The sequence below is a fragment of the Scylla paramamosain genome, unplaced genomic scaffold, assembly GCF_035594125.1.
Source record: "Scylla paramamosain isolate STU-SP2022 unplaced genomic scaffold, ASM3559412v1 Contig48, whole genome shotgun sequence".
Classification (NCBI taxonomy): Eukaryota; Metazoa; Arthropoda; class Malacostraca; order Decapoda; family Portunidae; genus Scylla; species Scylla paramamosain.
In genome coordinates, this window is record NW_026973713.1 from 350,001 (window position 1) to 365,000 (window position 15,000).

The 15,000-nt window shown below is 40.4% G+C and overlaps 2 protein-coding genes and 1 long non-coding RNA gene across 16 annotated transcripts in view; 2 read left to right on the forward strand and 1 right to left on the reverse strand.

Annotated features, from left to right (window-relative positions):
- Positions 1 to 2,684, forward strand: part of LOC135098167 (uncharacterized) — a 56,371-nt gene extending 53,687 nt beyond the window's left edge. For all 5 annotated transcript variants that reach the window (XR_010266628.1, XR_010266629.1, XM_064000407.1 and 2 more), the window contains 2 exons: positions 88 to 192; positions 2,029 to 2,684. Coding sequence is in view for 3 of the 5 variants with exons in the window: in XM_064000407.1 (XP_063856477.1) it covers positions 88 to 192; positions 2,029 to 2,034 (111 nt within the window). In the remaining 2 variants the exon portion in view is untranslated. The remainder of the gene's footprint in view (positions 1 to 87; positions 193 to 2,028) is intronic.
- Positions 2,606 to 15,000, reverse strand: part of LOC135098170 (ran-specific GTPase-activating protein-like) — a 36,316-nt gene continuing 23,921 nt past the window's right edge. The window contains exons 2-9 of one of the 10 annotated variants that reach the window (XR_010266635.1): positions 12,004 to 12,193; positions 9,779 to 9,863; positions 8,635 to 8,804; positions 8,043 to 8,145; positions 6,806 to 7,778; positions 6,302 to 6,463; positions 4,265 to 4,386; positions 2,606 to 3,411 (exon numbers count right to left, since the gene is read on the reverse strand). Coding sequence is in view for 4 of the 10 variants with exons in the window: in XM_064000420.1 (XP_063856490.1) it covers positions 7,752 to 7,778; positions 8,043 to 8,145; positions 8,640 to 8,800; positions 9,689 to 9,703 (306 nt within the window). In the remaining 6 variants the exon portion in view is untranslated. Of the gene's footprint in view, positions 3,412 to 4,264; positions 4,387 to 6,272; positions 6,464 to 6,805; positions 7,779 to 8,042; positions 8,146 to 8,634; positions 8,941 to 9,688; positions 10,657 to 12,003; positions 12,194 to 15,000 lie in introns of those variants that run through there. The other 9 variants (XR_010266633.1, XR_010266631.1, XR_010266636.1 and 6 more) reach the window with 9 other exon arrangements.
- The window catches only part of LOC135098172 (uncharacterized), a 29,666-nt gene continuing 27,425 nt past the window's right edge, over positions 12,760 to 15,000 (forward strand). The window contains exon 1 of the long non-coding RNA XR_010266638.1: positions 12,760 to 12,894. This is a non-coding gene — a long non-coding RNA (uncharacterized LOC135098172). The remainder of the gene's footprint in view (positions 12,895 to 15,000) is intronic.

The following is a 15,000-nucleotide window of genomic DNA, read 5'->3' on the forward strand; positions in this document are numbered from 1 at the left end:
GCAACTTCATTTAGAGTCTTATCAGTTTAGTGGAGGTGCGGCGCAGAAGTGTTTCAGAATAGGGATCATTGTCTCGTATTCCTCCAGCCTGGTGTCCCCGCTCGGCTCTTTTCACGACTCGCAACGAGGGAGAAAGGTCGAAGTGCGGTGGTCTCGTGGCGGAAGGCTGAAGGAGGCGGTGAAGGAGTGAAGGTAAGAGTATGGTAATGATAAGAATATTAGATTATTACTCAGTGCATGGAATTAATGTGTAACCCTTGAGACTGCGAATGATTAGGTTGAATACGTGAGGATTAGAATGGATAGGTGTGATTGGGTTAGTTTTGTCCAGGTATGGGGATTAGATAAGCCACGTTAGGTAATGTGATTAGCTTGAGCTGATATAGGTTGACCAGGTGAGGTTGGTAGGTGTGATTAGGTTGAAAAGATGGTGATTACAACACTTAAGTAGTTAAGCTTATCAGGGGAGAGATGAATATGCTGATCAGATGGGAAGTTATAGAAGTTTAGCATTTTGCGAGGGAATAAGCTGCAAGGGTGATTAGACTGCAGGTAAAGTGATTTAACTTGTCAGGTGAGAGAAGTATGCTGACCAGATGGTAAATTGGTTGCTTGTTTGTCCAGGTGATTGACGTCTGATTAAGCTTACTGAGGTGATAATTAAGGAAGTGAATTTGAGATTATATTATATAAGCACGTAAAATCATGTTGGATTGGTGTGTCAGTGGCTGCTATTTTGTGGTCCCTCTGCCTATTCGCTGTGCTGAGTAGCAGTTGGCTTGTTAACTACGATTGGTCATTATTTTCCTTTATTCATTATCACACACACACACACACACACACACACACCTACCTACTTACCTACCTTTAATAACGCTGTATGCACACCCACGCACTCTCATGCAGAAAATACTGATGACACTCAAAAAAAAACAAAAAAAAAAACTGGTGGCACAAGAAAACTGGTGGCACTCAAAATACTGGTGATGAACTCAAAAATACTGGTGATGCACTCAAAAAAATTGGTGATGCACTCAAAAAACTGGTGATGCACTCAAAAATCTGGTGACACTCAAAAGCCTAGTCAGGCAGCCAAAACAATGGTCATGCACTCAAAAAGACATAACCCCTTCTCAAACACACACACACACACACATTTCCATTCTAAATTTGCATTAGACTTTTCTAATACTGCTTTGTTCTATTAAACTACTTATTTATTTATTTTTTTATTTATTTATTTTTTTTTTTTATCCAGTTCACCTGAAAGTTGGCCTATTTCAGATAGTTCTTTTCCTAATTTGTTATTCATCTGATAAATATTTTCTTGTATAATATTTCCTCATGTATTTGGCTACAAAATTCTTTCCCTTATATGACGTGTTCATTATACAGTGGGTTTCAAAAAGATAGGCTAGATTTGAAATTGTTGTTTCTCTGGAACCATAAACTGACTATGAATAAAATTAATAAACTTAAAAGGTACGGATCAAAGTTTAAAATGACTCTTCTTTTCAAATTGTAAGTTTTTTATTTGTGTTCTTCATGAGCACAGAGATACAGAAATATTTAATCAGGTTCATCTTTCAAACTTGTGTATTAACTGTCATGCCATTGAAATATCTGTGATGCCATGCAAATTTCTTCTATCTGGTGTTTTCTTCTACTCTGCATCATCCTTCAAATTTTTGCCTTTAAATTATAATAGGGACGTATTTATCAAACGCGCATTTCTCAGCTTCAAACGTTATACTGCCATACTTTTCAGATTTTCTCTACCCGGTGCTTTCCTTTCTTTCAATTTTTGTTTCTTGAATATGACAGTATGGAATTTAGCCATATTTCATATTAAATCTCAGCACAGTTCCCATACCATGCAGTGCTTGTCATGCTTCCTCCATTTTCCCATCATATATCTTGTGTAGTCTTAGTTTTGTAGGGAATCAGTTATCAAACACATTACAAGGAATCACAACACATACAACAAGCTTCATGTATCTAGGAACTAATGGTCTGTTTTCCTTGTAGGTGTGAAGTGTGCAGCTTCCACTTCATCATCCCATGAACAGCCCACAGGAATCTCTACCAGCACCTGGTTATTAAACAGTGTTGTCACGCCAGGCCCAATGTACTCCATTGCAATCAGGGAGTCAAGCTTCACCAGGAAAAGAGGCAGAGCGTCACCACCTTCAAGCCCCACAAGAGGTATTAAGTATCGTTGGGACAAAGCAATCAGGGAAGAGTCAAGTTGCAGTAAGAAGAGTGTGTCAAGAATTTCAAGCAGGAAGAACACGTAAAATTCCCTTCAAGTCATGGCGGGACCGACAGGCAACCTTCAACACTTGTGGAGGCACGAGAGCTGCAGGCAGTTTCACAAAGAAGAGGTTGCTCCTCACGCAAGTTGACGCAAGGACACAAGAATTGGCAAGTGTTGTTGCTCCCAGGCCCTGCTGCAAGAGTTCTCCAGTCCACTCCAGTCTGGGAAGGAAGAATATAGCAAGTCCCTCTCTTCTGTACTCAACAACCACCACCACCACCTTCATTCAGGCTTGGGATAAGTTTTGTACATTCCAGCACTTCAGTAATAAGGAAAAAAAGTGCCATGTTTATATTATTGTTGTGTATTTATTCACTTAACATTCACATTAAAACAATAAACATTCAGTATACCATCTTGAACATAATGATAGTTATTTATGCCATGTCAATAATATCTTTGGCAAATAGTCTTTCTGGGAGTACAGGGCATAGTTATTTATGCCACGTCAATAATATCTTTGGCAAATACTCTTTTCTGGGAGTACAGGTCATGCCCTCAAGGTAAAAAAAACAATGATAGTTATTTATGCCATGTCAATAATATCTTTGGCAAAGTCTTTCTGGGAGTACAGGTCATGCCCCCAAGGTAAAAAAAAAACAGGATTGCCTACTGAACTAAGTTTAAGATACCATTTGCACATAGAAGCCCCATCCCAGCCGACACTGGAGTCGCTGGGACGGGGCTTCTATGTGCAAGTGGTATCTTAAAAGGTTAGAGGGCACAATCCTGTTTTTTTTTTTCTACCTTTGGGGCATGCATGAATTGTTATCAAATATTTATTTTTACACTATTATACCACACTGTTAGCAAACTATATATTTATTTCACATATATAATAAGAATAGTCACAAATTTATAAAGACATACAAGTCGTACACAGCAGTGCATCCTGGACTAGAGACACTACACTGGTGGAGTCAGCTGACATGTGCTGTGGCACCTGGCTCGACACTTGTGTACAGCATCAGCACACCCAGTACTGGCTGCAGACACTTTCCATTTGGCTCTTCACCTGATGTCACACCCTGCGACATGGCACTACTGGCCTGACTGCAGACAGGACAGGACGTTTGCCAACACAAGACAGACATCTGCAAAAGAGTAATGCAACTTGGGGAAGACGGAAAGTTACTAAGACATGAACTTATATCACACATACACACTAATTCTATAACTCAAATGCCGGCATTTTACTTTTCACAAACTTTTCACTCCCTACAGCCCATCACCTGGCCCAAACAATCCTGAAACACCCCACAATTCATATCTATTTATCTTTCTATATCCATAAATTCCCCAAAAAACCTTATTTTTCACTAAACACCTTTCACGTGCACATCTCGCAACAAAAACTCAAGCAACGCATCCTCTCCTCTTATTTCACACTGATCACTGCAGACCATTCCTTCTAACCCTCTTCAGTAACTCTCCACAACACACCACACCGGTAACACTCATCCATCCCAGTCACTCTTAACAAAAGCACCACATGTGCACTTACCCAGCCCACACACTGCCTCTCTTGCAATCCTGTACCACTATTTTCACACTTACTGCTCTTCTAATCTTGGTAAGAGCACGCCTCTCCTCCATGCATGTACTAATCTTATTAACCACCTCCCTCTTATCCTGCACATACATACATAAGGATTCATACACACACACACACACCATGACTCTCAACAATACTCTGATTACATACAGTTGAGGATTCCTTATCCAAAATTGTTGGGAGTGAATGAAAGTGGTGCATATTTTAGATTTCCCCAGTTTTTTTTTAATGACAACTTGCCAATTTCTGATACCTCCCATGGCAGTAAATCAAACTCTAGTAATCAATTTTTTGGTGGGACAAAAACATGACAAGACATGACAATTAAAAACTTAGATTTTTAAATTTAGGATAGAGGATTCTCAAGTGTAGCAACAAAACACAGTGGTCACCTGAATTGGTTCCTGCAGTCACCGCCACCTGTCAGTCACAAGGTTTCCAGTAAGGTTTACTTCTTGCTCCTGAGTTATGGGAGCGTCCCAAGGTTTCTTCCACTTCCTCTCCGTGTTACCACCTGTGGGGAAGACACACATCTATACTCCTGCTGCATGACTCACAACTCGGTCCAGAATTTAACCGTTTCACCACAACATTACACAGCAAAGAAGGCACGACAGAAAACATTGACATGTACATTTAACTCTTAAAGCAGTGGGGTGTATTGTAACTTGAAGGTCTCCACATACATGATAAACTAGACTTTTCATTATGACAAGATATGATATGTCTACTCAAATAAGAAGACATGGAAAAAGTGCCAAATTGTCATACATGACAACTCACGTGCCCTGAAGATGTTATGCTCAGTCTTTCAATCACTGAGAGACTGTCAGGCACAGTGGAGAGAGGTGTCTCTCCTGCGCTCCCCTGTACTTTTTTCCCCCTTGCCACTACCTTCTCGTTTCATCGCTCGCATTCAATACCCCTTACATTACAATGGATCCTGGCAAGTTTAACAGGGAAGAGAGTGCCATGATGGTGTTTGAGTCAAGGTCAGTAACTGTGGGGCTGGAAGGAAGACAGGGAGATCAAAGACAGCCGTGACACAGTTGGCCAGGGCTACACTAGTGCTGGGCACAGCTGCCACTCCTGAGAGAAAGGCTAAGGGCAAAAAAGGAAGACAGATACAGGAATAATAAGTTGATGGAACACATGCACGGTGAACACTTAATTGCCACGCCATCTTTCTCCTGGTCAGAAGAGACCTGTGAGCTGCAGGATGACTGGGGGTGAGCGGCCTCCGTCCACCACCCGGGTGACGGCTGCTTCTGAATTTGCCATCTTCCTTCCTGTCTCACAATTACTGATCCCTTCTTGAACAAATACCATCACAACACTTTTCTTCACTGTCAAGCTTGCCAGGACTCATTATGTGAGGAAAATTATGGGTGAGCCATCACATGAGAAGCTTGTACCAAGGGAAAACAGGCAGGGGAGTGTGGCAGTGTAGAAGAGGGGGGACAGCTGAGTGTCATTGAAGAAGAGGGGATAGTTGTCTGGAAGGTTGTGTCGAGTTGATAGATGGAAGAATTGATTTTTTTAGACAGCAAACAATAACTAGTTTGGTCTGCCCCAGTCAGAAATTTTTGAGAGATCAGAAGTGAGGTGTTCTGTGGCTTCCCTGCGTGAACTGTTTACTTCCTGAAGGGTTGGATGTCTATGAAAAGACATGGATAAGTGCGGGGTGGTATCATCAGTATAGGAGTGGATAGGACAACAAGTTTGGTTTTAGAAAGTCACTGATGAATAATAGGAAAAGTGGGTGACAGGACAGAACCCTGAGGAACACCACTGTCAATAGATTTGGGAGAAGAATAGTGACCGTCTACCACAGCATCAATAGAATGGTCAGAAAGGAAACTTGAGATGAAGTTACAGAGAGAAGGATAGAAGCCGTAGGAGGGTAGCTTGGAAATCAAAGCTTTGTGCCAGACTCTATCAAAAGCTTTTGATATGTCCAAGGCAACAGCAAAAGTTTCACCAAAATCTCTAAAAGAGGATGACCAAGACTCAGTAAGGAAAGCTAGAAGATCACCAGTAGAGAAATAATGATTGGTTAGTGTTAATACTACTACTACTGCTGCTGCTACTACTATGGTCTGGAAGGGAGAGTTGGGAGTGTTAAGTGTGTGGTGTTCATGCTACTACTAATGCTACTACTCCTACTGTTATTACTACCACTACCACTAAGCTAACTTGAGAGAGAGAGAGAGAGAGAGAGAGAGAGAGAGAGAGAGAGAGAGAGAGAGAGAGAGAGAGAGAGAGAGAGAGAGAGAGAGAGAGAGAGAGAGAGAGAGAGAGAGAGAGAGAGAGAGAGAGAGAGAGAGAGAGAGAGCAATTTTATATAGAGAGAAAAACATAAAAAAATACATCAACAACGACAACAACAACCTCATTAACCTGTTAGAGAAGGACTGAGAGAAGCTTACCATACAAGTGTGGCTCTCCCCAGCAGCAGCAGCAGCAGCAGCAGCCCCTCTGTCCGGCACAGCTGCCCCATCAGGCACCTCCCCTGCTCCCAGCTGTCCTACATCTGTGCCACCAGGAAGCTTACAAGGGCCACCTGCAGCTCTGCCACTAAGCTGTCTGGCCTGCAACACAAATCAAGATCAGAATATATTTAATACTGTACTTAATTCCTGCCAACTACTACTACTACTACTACTACTACTGCTACACTGTTCTGGAGTGCTAAAAAAATATACAATAATAACTATGACTACTGCTGTTACTGCAATTATTACCTAACAATAGTGAAGGGCAGAGAGAGAGAGAGAGAGAGAGAGAGAGAGAGAGAGAGAGAGAGAGAGAGAGAGAGAGAGAGAGAGAGAGAGAGAGAGAGAGAGAGAGAGAGAGAGAGAGAGAGAGAGAGAGAGAGAGAGAGAGAGAGAGAATGGAAAGAAAAAAAACAATAACAAGTAAACAAAGAGAACCTGTCCAATCATTGACTTCAAACTGTAGGAAGAACCAAGCCTATATTTTGTGACTTGACTGGGACTACCCCCTCTCTGTAGGCTGTCCTGGCTGGCTGGGTGAGGCCACAGTCCCTTCCTTTGACTTCATTTGTGGTGGCTGGGGGGCTGTGGGGGGCTGGGAAGTGGGTGAGGTGAAGGGCTGTGGGTCTGGTGTGTCTGTGGTGGAGTGTGGGGCTGCTTGTGAAGGCTGTCAGACTGTTTGTGAGGCTCCTGTGGTGTGTGTGATTTTTAGGAGTGTTAAAAGTAGAAGGCCGGAAGTAGTATTAAAGTTATACTTGGCGCTGGTCAGACCTCGTCTAGACTACGCTGTGCAGTTCTGGTCCCCACATTACAGGAAAGATATAGGTCTCGAGGTTGAAGCTGTTAAATTTATATTCTTTAGAGATACGTAGGTTAAGAGGGGACCTGATAGAAGTCTTTGAGTGGTATAAGGGTTATAACAAGGGGGATGTAGGCAAAATTCTTAGGATCAGCAACCAGGGTAGAACAAGAAATAATGGGTACAAGCTTGAAAAATTTGGGTTTAGGATGGAGATAGGAAAAAAATTTGTCCTCAAAAAGAGTGGTAGATGAGTGGAACGGACTCAGTAATCATGTTGTTAGTGCTAGGACACTAGAGAGCTTTAAAAGATTAGACAAGTTTATGGATGGGGATAGCAGATGGAAATAGGTAGGTATATTTCATACAGGGACTGCCACGTGTAAGCCTGGTCGCTTCTTGCAGCTTCCCTTATTTCTTATGTTCTTATGTTCTTATGTATGTGTGAGGTATGTGGTGTTCTGTGAAGGGGCTGTGTTAGATGCTGTGTCAGGGGCTGTGGAGGGCTGTGGGGAGGTGGAGGGGCTGCTGTGTGTGTGTGTGTGTGTGTGTGTGTCTTGGAGGATCTGAACTCAGCCACTGGCATTAATTCTGCCGCTGAACAAACTCCACCTGAAAAATAAGGAGAGAATTAATGGCTGGTGATAAAATAATAATAACAATAATAATAATCTATCTATTTGAATTAATGACTGGTAATAATATAGTGATAATCTATCTATCTGTCTGTCTGTCTGTCTGTCTGTCAACATATCAGGCTGATAATCCCACATGAGACAGCCCAGTCACACACACACACACACACACACACACACACACACACACACACACACACACACACACACACACACACACAAACCTAACCCAACCACTTACAGCCTTCTTCTGCTTGTTCCTCAGAATCTTAAAGGCCCCCATGCCCCGTTCCTTCCACTGTGGGGGCGACTCAGAGGTGTGATAATGAAGCAGCTTGTACTGCCTGCAAGTGTGGGGGAGGTTATGTTAGGCTGGCACTGTCTGCATGTTAGGTTACATTAATAAAATGAAGAGAGGTTATGTGAAGAACAAGGAGAGGAGGAGGAGGAGGAGGAGGAGGAGGAGGAGGAGGAGGAGGAGGAGGAGGAGGAGGAGGAGGAGGAGGAGGAGGAGGTAAGTAAGAAAGAAAACATAGACTGAGAGAAAATGATGATGATAATAATAATAATAATAATAATAATAATAATAATAATAATAATAATAATAATAATAATAATAATAACTATTTACCTGCAATAAGAAAACCTGACCTGACCTAACAATGATAAAACAGCAAAATTACCATCAGTACTTGACCTGACCTCACCTCACCTAACAAGAAACAGCAAAACTACCAGCAACATTTCTCAATAAAATAATAAACCAATAAAAAACTCACAAAAATAATAATAATAATAATAATAATAATAATAATAAATACACCATTACCAACCTGACCTGACCTCGAAACTCAGTCTTATCATTTCCTCCTCCTGGTCATCATCACTAACCACGAAGACCTCCAGCAAGGTCACCACTGGTTCAAAGTAGGGGTCATGCTCCCCTACTCTGCTGGTTGACTCCCCCTCCTCGCTCACCACGCTGTCATCGAGGTCTGTCTGTCTGAGAGAGAGAGAGAGAGAGAGAGAGAGAGAGAGAGAGAGAGAGAGAGAGAGAGAGAGAGAGAGAGAGAGAGAGAGAGAGAATTAGGCTTGGTTGGGCTAGGAGGAGGAAGAGATGGGAAGAGAGAAGAGGAAGTCTAGATGAAAGAAAGAGGAGGAAGAGGAAGAAGAGGACAAACATACATGCATATACAAACAAACAAACAAACAAACAAATATTCAGTTGAGACAAGAAAACTGAAAAAAAATGAAAAAAATAAAAACGATATATTCTGACACACACACACACACACACACACACACACACACACACACACACACACACACACATAACGAACCAACAAAACAAACAAACAAAACAAACAACAAACACAAGAAAATGAAGAAAAAAATAAGGAAAATATTTACGTTAACTTTTTTTTTTATCCTTAACGAACACAAGAACTCCCCCACCCCCGCCCTCCCTTCCATCACACACACACACACACACACACACACACACACACACACACACACACACACACACGCAAACAATTCCATAAATAAAAAAAAATAAAAAAAATCGAAAATACAATAAAATAAGGAGGCATTTTGAGCCATATTTCCCTTATTTCCCCTTGTCCCCTCGTTCCTTAGCGCTCAAGATGGCCGCCCACACCTGCTTCTTACTGGCGGGCAGGTGTGTGTGTTGTAAATCGCTAAATAAAGGAGTAATTAATAGTTGTGGGGCATCACCCTCGATCATCCCTCGATTTTCCGCCATAGGATCCCCGCCACCCGCCCTCACATATACGCCTATTTTCCCTATTTACACCTCCGCACCGCCGCCATTCTCGTGTGTGTTGATAGCCAGATGATGTGAGTGTAGAATGGTAGCCATGTTACCTTCTCAAGAGCCATGGTGTCGCCGATGATGATGGATAATTGTGGCTGCCTCTATCAGTCCCCCCGATGCAATTTTGTAAGCAGACTCACCATCTGATATGGACGCTCGATCTTGATCTTGATGGTACAGGTAGCTCGGGATCACTCTTAAGCCAGGCCTTTGGATCGGCAACTCCTGTAGAAGGGGAAAAAAAAAAAAAATAACAAACAGCATCATCTACAGTAACTGTTCGTACATCTGGCACGCCACATTCTCTCCAGAAACCTCTTTCACCGCCTCAGTCATCCTTTCATTCGTCTCTCTACACAGTCCCAGCAACACCATCCACTCCTTTCCTGTCTTCTCCACTCTTTCATTCCTATCATGCCCTAACTCAGTCAGTATCACTTGCATCATCTTATTCCTGTCTCTGGCATACTTCACACATTCCACCACCACATGTTCCACCGTTTCATCCTCTCCCATGTCACACATCTGGCACACTTTGCTGCGGGACTCAGACCACCTGTAACTCCTTTGCATTCACATCCATACACTGTGCCCTCGCTCGGAAGAGATCACCGCCCAGGCTTCCATCATACTACCTTTCATACCTCGGGGCCCCTTTCTCCTTGTACCATTCCAGGGGTCTTCTTTCTTTCCGTCTCATTCTTCCATTCATTCAGTCCCACACATTTCACTTCTTTGTCTATCTCATTCTTCCATTTTCTCACATCCCAGTCAGCTCCCACTCTGCCTCTTGTTACCACCCATTCACGCTCATTTTGATTCCTCCCAGCCATTCTCATCGCCTACACAACTTATAAGCCAATCCTGTCTGTCATTCTCATGCACCTCTTCCACCATTTGCTTCCACTTTCAATCCACAGGTACACCTTCCTTGCTATTCTTGAGTCATCCATTTTCTCAAGCCTAATCTTGTATCTAAATGCTCTCTCTAGTTTACAATCTTGAATTTGATCTTTGTCTGGCATCTTTTGGGAGTTTTTTGAAGCTTTTTTTTTTTTATGTTTTTAATATACTTTTCGAATAGTGTTGAAAGTAAATTGTGGGGAATTTAATGGGCTATCATGGTGTACTATTGTTTTTTTTTTTTTTTGCCGGTAGTTATTTAGATATTCAGAAAAATGTTGAAAGTATTTGGGTGTCTTAGAATTTGATATATATATATATATATATATAATATATATATATATATATATATATATATATATATATATATATATATATATATATATATATATATATATATATATATATATATATATATATATATATATATATATATATATATATATATATATTGTTTTTGTTTTTCTCTTTATTAACTAACTTGTAATTGGTGATGGTGATAGTCAGAGATGAGGAATTTAATGGACTATCATGGTGTACTACTACATTTTGTTTTCGTCTGTCAGTTATTTAGATATTGTGAAAAATGTTGAAACTATTAAGGTGTCTCAAAATTAGAATTGCTATATATTTTTCAACTTTTATCCTTATTAACTAATTTGTAATTGGTGATGACGATAGTCAGAGATGAACAATTTAACGGACTACCATGGTGCACTATTAGTTCTGCTTTTTGACTGATAGTTATTTACATATTTAGAGAAATATTACAGAAAAGTTAAACAATTTTTTCTCCCTCCTCCTCCTCCTCATCATCACGTTTCTCTTCTTCCTATTATAATTACTACTAATGTGTGTGTGTGTGTGTGTGTGTGTGTGTAATAATAATAATAATAATAATAATAATAATAATAACAATAATAATAATAATGATAATAATAATAATATTAAGAAGAACAACAAGAACAAGAATAAGAACAAGAACAAGAAGAACAAGAACAAGAATAAGATGATGGTGATAATGAAGACACACATATATAGAAGACATACTAAAACCTCCCTTAAAAGACATACGTTTTCTCTAATTACGTCACTTATTTAAGAAACATAAGGTCGAGCATCCTACAAATTTACTTACACGTAAAAATTATAAATATAGCTCTTTCTCTGACTTCTCTCACTTAAACATAATAATTAGTAGTATTAAACATCACAGAATAGTAGACTTAAATAGTATATACAAGTGAAACTATAAAAAACTCGTATAATAGCAATAAACAGGAATAACGAAGTACAGTCTAGTGTCCCTTAAAATATATACGTTTTCTCTAATTACGTCACGCCTTTAAGAAACAAAGTCGAGAATCTTTGCAATTACGTTTACAAAATGGACCATATTGACATTACACGCATAACTACTATTACTAATACTATTACTACAACTACTACTACTACTACTTACAGCCACTACTATCACCAAAATAGTTGTACCACGTAACTTTCAGGTCTCCTTGTTGACCGATAGTCCAACACACTACAAGGGCAGCCTGATAGTCCAAGAAGTCACCACATACGTGTGACCATTCACTACTCCTGCTACTACTGCCATGCTGGTGGTGGTGGTGGTGGTGGTGGTGGTTGTTGATGCAAATCTGATGGAGAATAAAGATAATAGTAGGTAATAGTAGTAGTAGTAGTAGTAGTAGTAGTAGTAGTAGCAGCAGCGTTAATAGTAGTAGTAGTAATAGTAGTTTCAAGACGCTTATTCATCAATTTTTGACTACTGCTTTGACCCTTTTTTGGGACTGGCATTTCAGTGGGCATTTTCTTTTATTGGATTTTTGTTGCCCTTAGCCAGTGTCCCTCCGACATAAAAAAAAAAAAGTAGTAGTAGTAGTAGTTAGGTGTGGAGGAGGAGAGAGAGAGAGAGAGAGAGAGAGAGAGAGAGAGAGAGAGAGAGAGAGAGAGAGAGAGAGAGAGAGAGAGAGGCAGACAAACAAGTGATTATCTTTTTCCGCTCTCTCTCTCTCTCTCTCTCTCTCTCTCTCTCCCTTCCTCTCGCTTTATCTAGCTCTCTCTTTCTCTCTCTCTCTCTCTCTTCCACCCCTTCCTCTCGCTTTATCTCTCTCTCTTTCTCTCTCTCTGTCTCTCTCTCTGTCTCTCTCTCTCTCTCTCTCTCTCTCTCTCTCTCTGCTTCCAGAATAAAAAATAAGACATGTTTTCCTTTGTTTAGTGTTGCCTGTGTTGTGCCCGAAAGTGGTGTTGTAAATTTTTTGTACGCTGTACCTGTAATCATTCAGTGACCGCCCTGTGCGTGTGTTGCCGCGTCAGGAAAGGAGTGTTGCGTCTCCAGGTGAGTACTCCTCCTGCACAAACACACACACGCACCGCCACTGGCCACTCGTTTAGCAGTTAGGCTCTCTGTAAGTGCCACAGGAAGAGGCGTGCCTCACTCAAATTCAAGAAAGCGACGCTTAGAAAACACAGCGAAAACACTGCCATCACCACCGCCACCAAATAATGATTTGATTCTGCCTGCCATTACTTTCTACAACTATAATTTAAAAATGGTTCTTTAGCATATAATAGCAAAAGAAAGTTCAAGGTATTTATGTTTATGTATTTTCTTTGTTACTAGTTTGCTCTTTTATTATAAAAATATTGTCAAATTTACTGATAATTACTTCTATAATTATAATCACCTATATTATTTGTGTGTTGCCAGTCAGTGCCGAGTGAATCACCCGAACTTCATCGTCTTTCTGCCAGGGAGCTTCGGCTCGGCAGAATATGCCTTATGAATTTTCATATTTGTACTAAACCTTATAAAACCTTATAAAAACCTTAAACCACCATCGCCACCAACACCACCGCCACCACCGCTACCACTACCACTACTTCTTCTTCTTCTTCTTTTTCTTTTCTTTTCTTTTCTTTTCTTTTCTTCTTCTTCTTCGTTGGCTTTCTTTTAAAATGCTTTTTTCCCTTCCTCTTTTTTCCAAATTTTATTCTTATAAATGTCTTGCTTTTGGTCTTCTTCCCTTCCTCTTCCTTTTTCTCTTCGTCGGCATTCTTCTAAATGACTTCTTTTTCTGCTTGTCTTCCTCTTCTTCATAGACCTTTTCCTGATAAATATCTCCTTTTGGCCTTTTCTCCTGACTCTTCCCTTTAGGCTTTCTCTTTACAAATGTCCTTTTTAGGAGGAGGTTAAGAATGGTGCTTCTCTTACTATTCCTCTTGTTTTTCGTCGGCTTTCTCATAACTGTCTCTTAATTTTATTGTCTTCTTTCCCTTCTTCTTCTTCTTAGGCTTTATCATTTTAACTTTTTTGAAGAGAGGTGCTGACCAAGGGCAATATGATTTATGAAAAAAAAAAAAAGGCCCATTTAGATGCTTGTTCCTAAAAAAAAAAAAAGATATCAAAAGATTGGGCCAAAAGGATTATCAAAAGCTGGAGAAGTGTCTTGAGACCTCCCTCCTGAAGCAATGCAAATCATAGGAAGGAGGAAATACAGAAGCAGGTTAGGAGTTCACATATATATATATATATATATATATATATATATATATATATATATATATATATATATATATATATATATATATATATATATATATATATATATATATATATATATATATATATAAAGGCCCACTGAGGTGCCAGTCTCCAGAGTCAAAAGCGGTCGTCAAAAATTAAAGGCTAGGTGTCTTGAAACCTTATTTACTGTCCTCTTTTCTGTTTCTCTTCTATCACTCCTCATTTAGGTAACGATGAAGACCAAGACGGTTTTCAGTAATACTTTAGACTTTCAGGGTGCTTGAGATTGATTCCTTGACTGACTGACTGACGGATGTAAGCCACAGCAACATGGGAGTCTAATTGCTAGAGAGAGAGAAAATAAATGAATAAAAAGGTCTGTTTACACGCACACAAAGGAGGATGTCAGGCAGTGAGTGTGAATATAAACACTACCACCGCCACCACCACCACCACCACCATGACCTCCATCACCACTACTACTACTACTACCACCACCACCATCACCACCACCATGACCTCCATCACCACTACTACTACTACTACCATCACCACCACCACCATGACCTCCATCACCACTACTACTACTACTACTACTACCACCACCACCACCACCACCACCACCATGACCTCCATCACCACTACTACTACCATCACCACCACCACCACCACCATGACCGCCATCACCACTACTACTACCACCACCACCACCACCATGACCTCCATCACCACTACTACTACTACTCCCGCTACCACCACCACAACAGCAATAACAACAACAACAACAACAGTCACATTAGTTACATTATGTTATTCCTCTTGTCAACTTTTTAAATATTCGCTCAATTTTCCGTGTGTTATGAATCGACAAATGGAAATAAATAACCAAACTCACTCTCTCTCTCTCTCTCTCTCTCT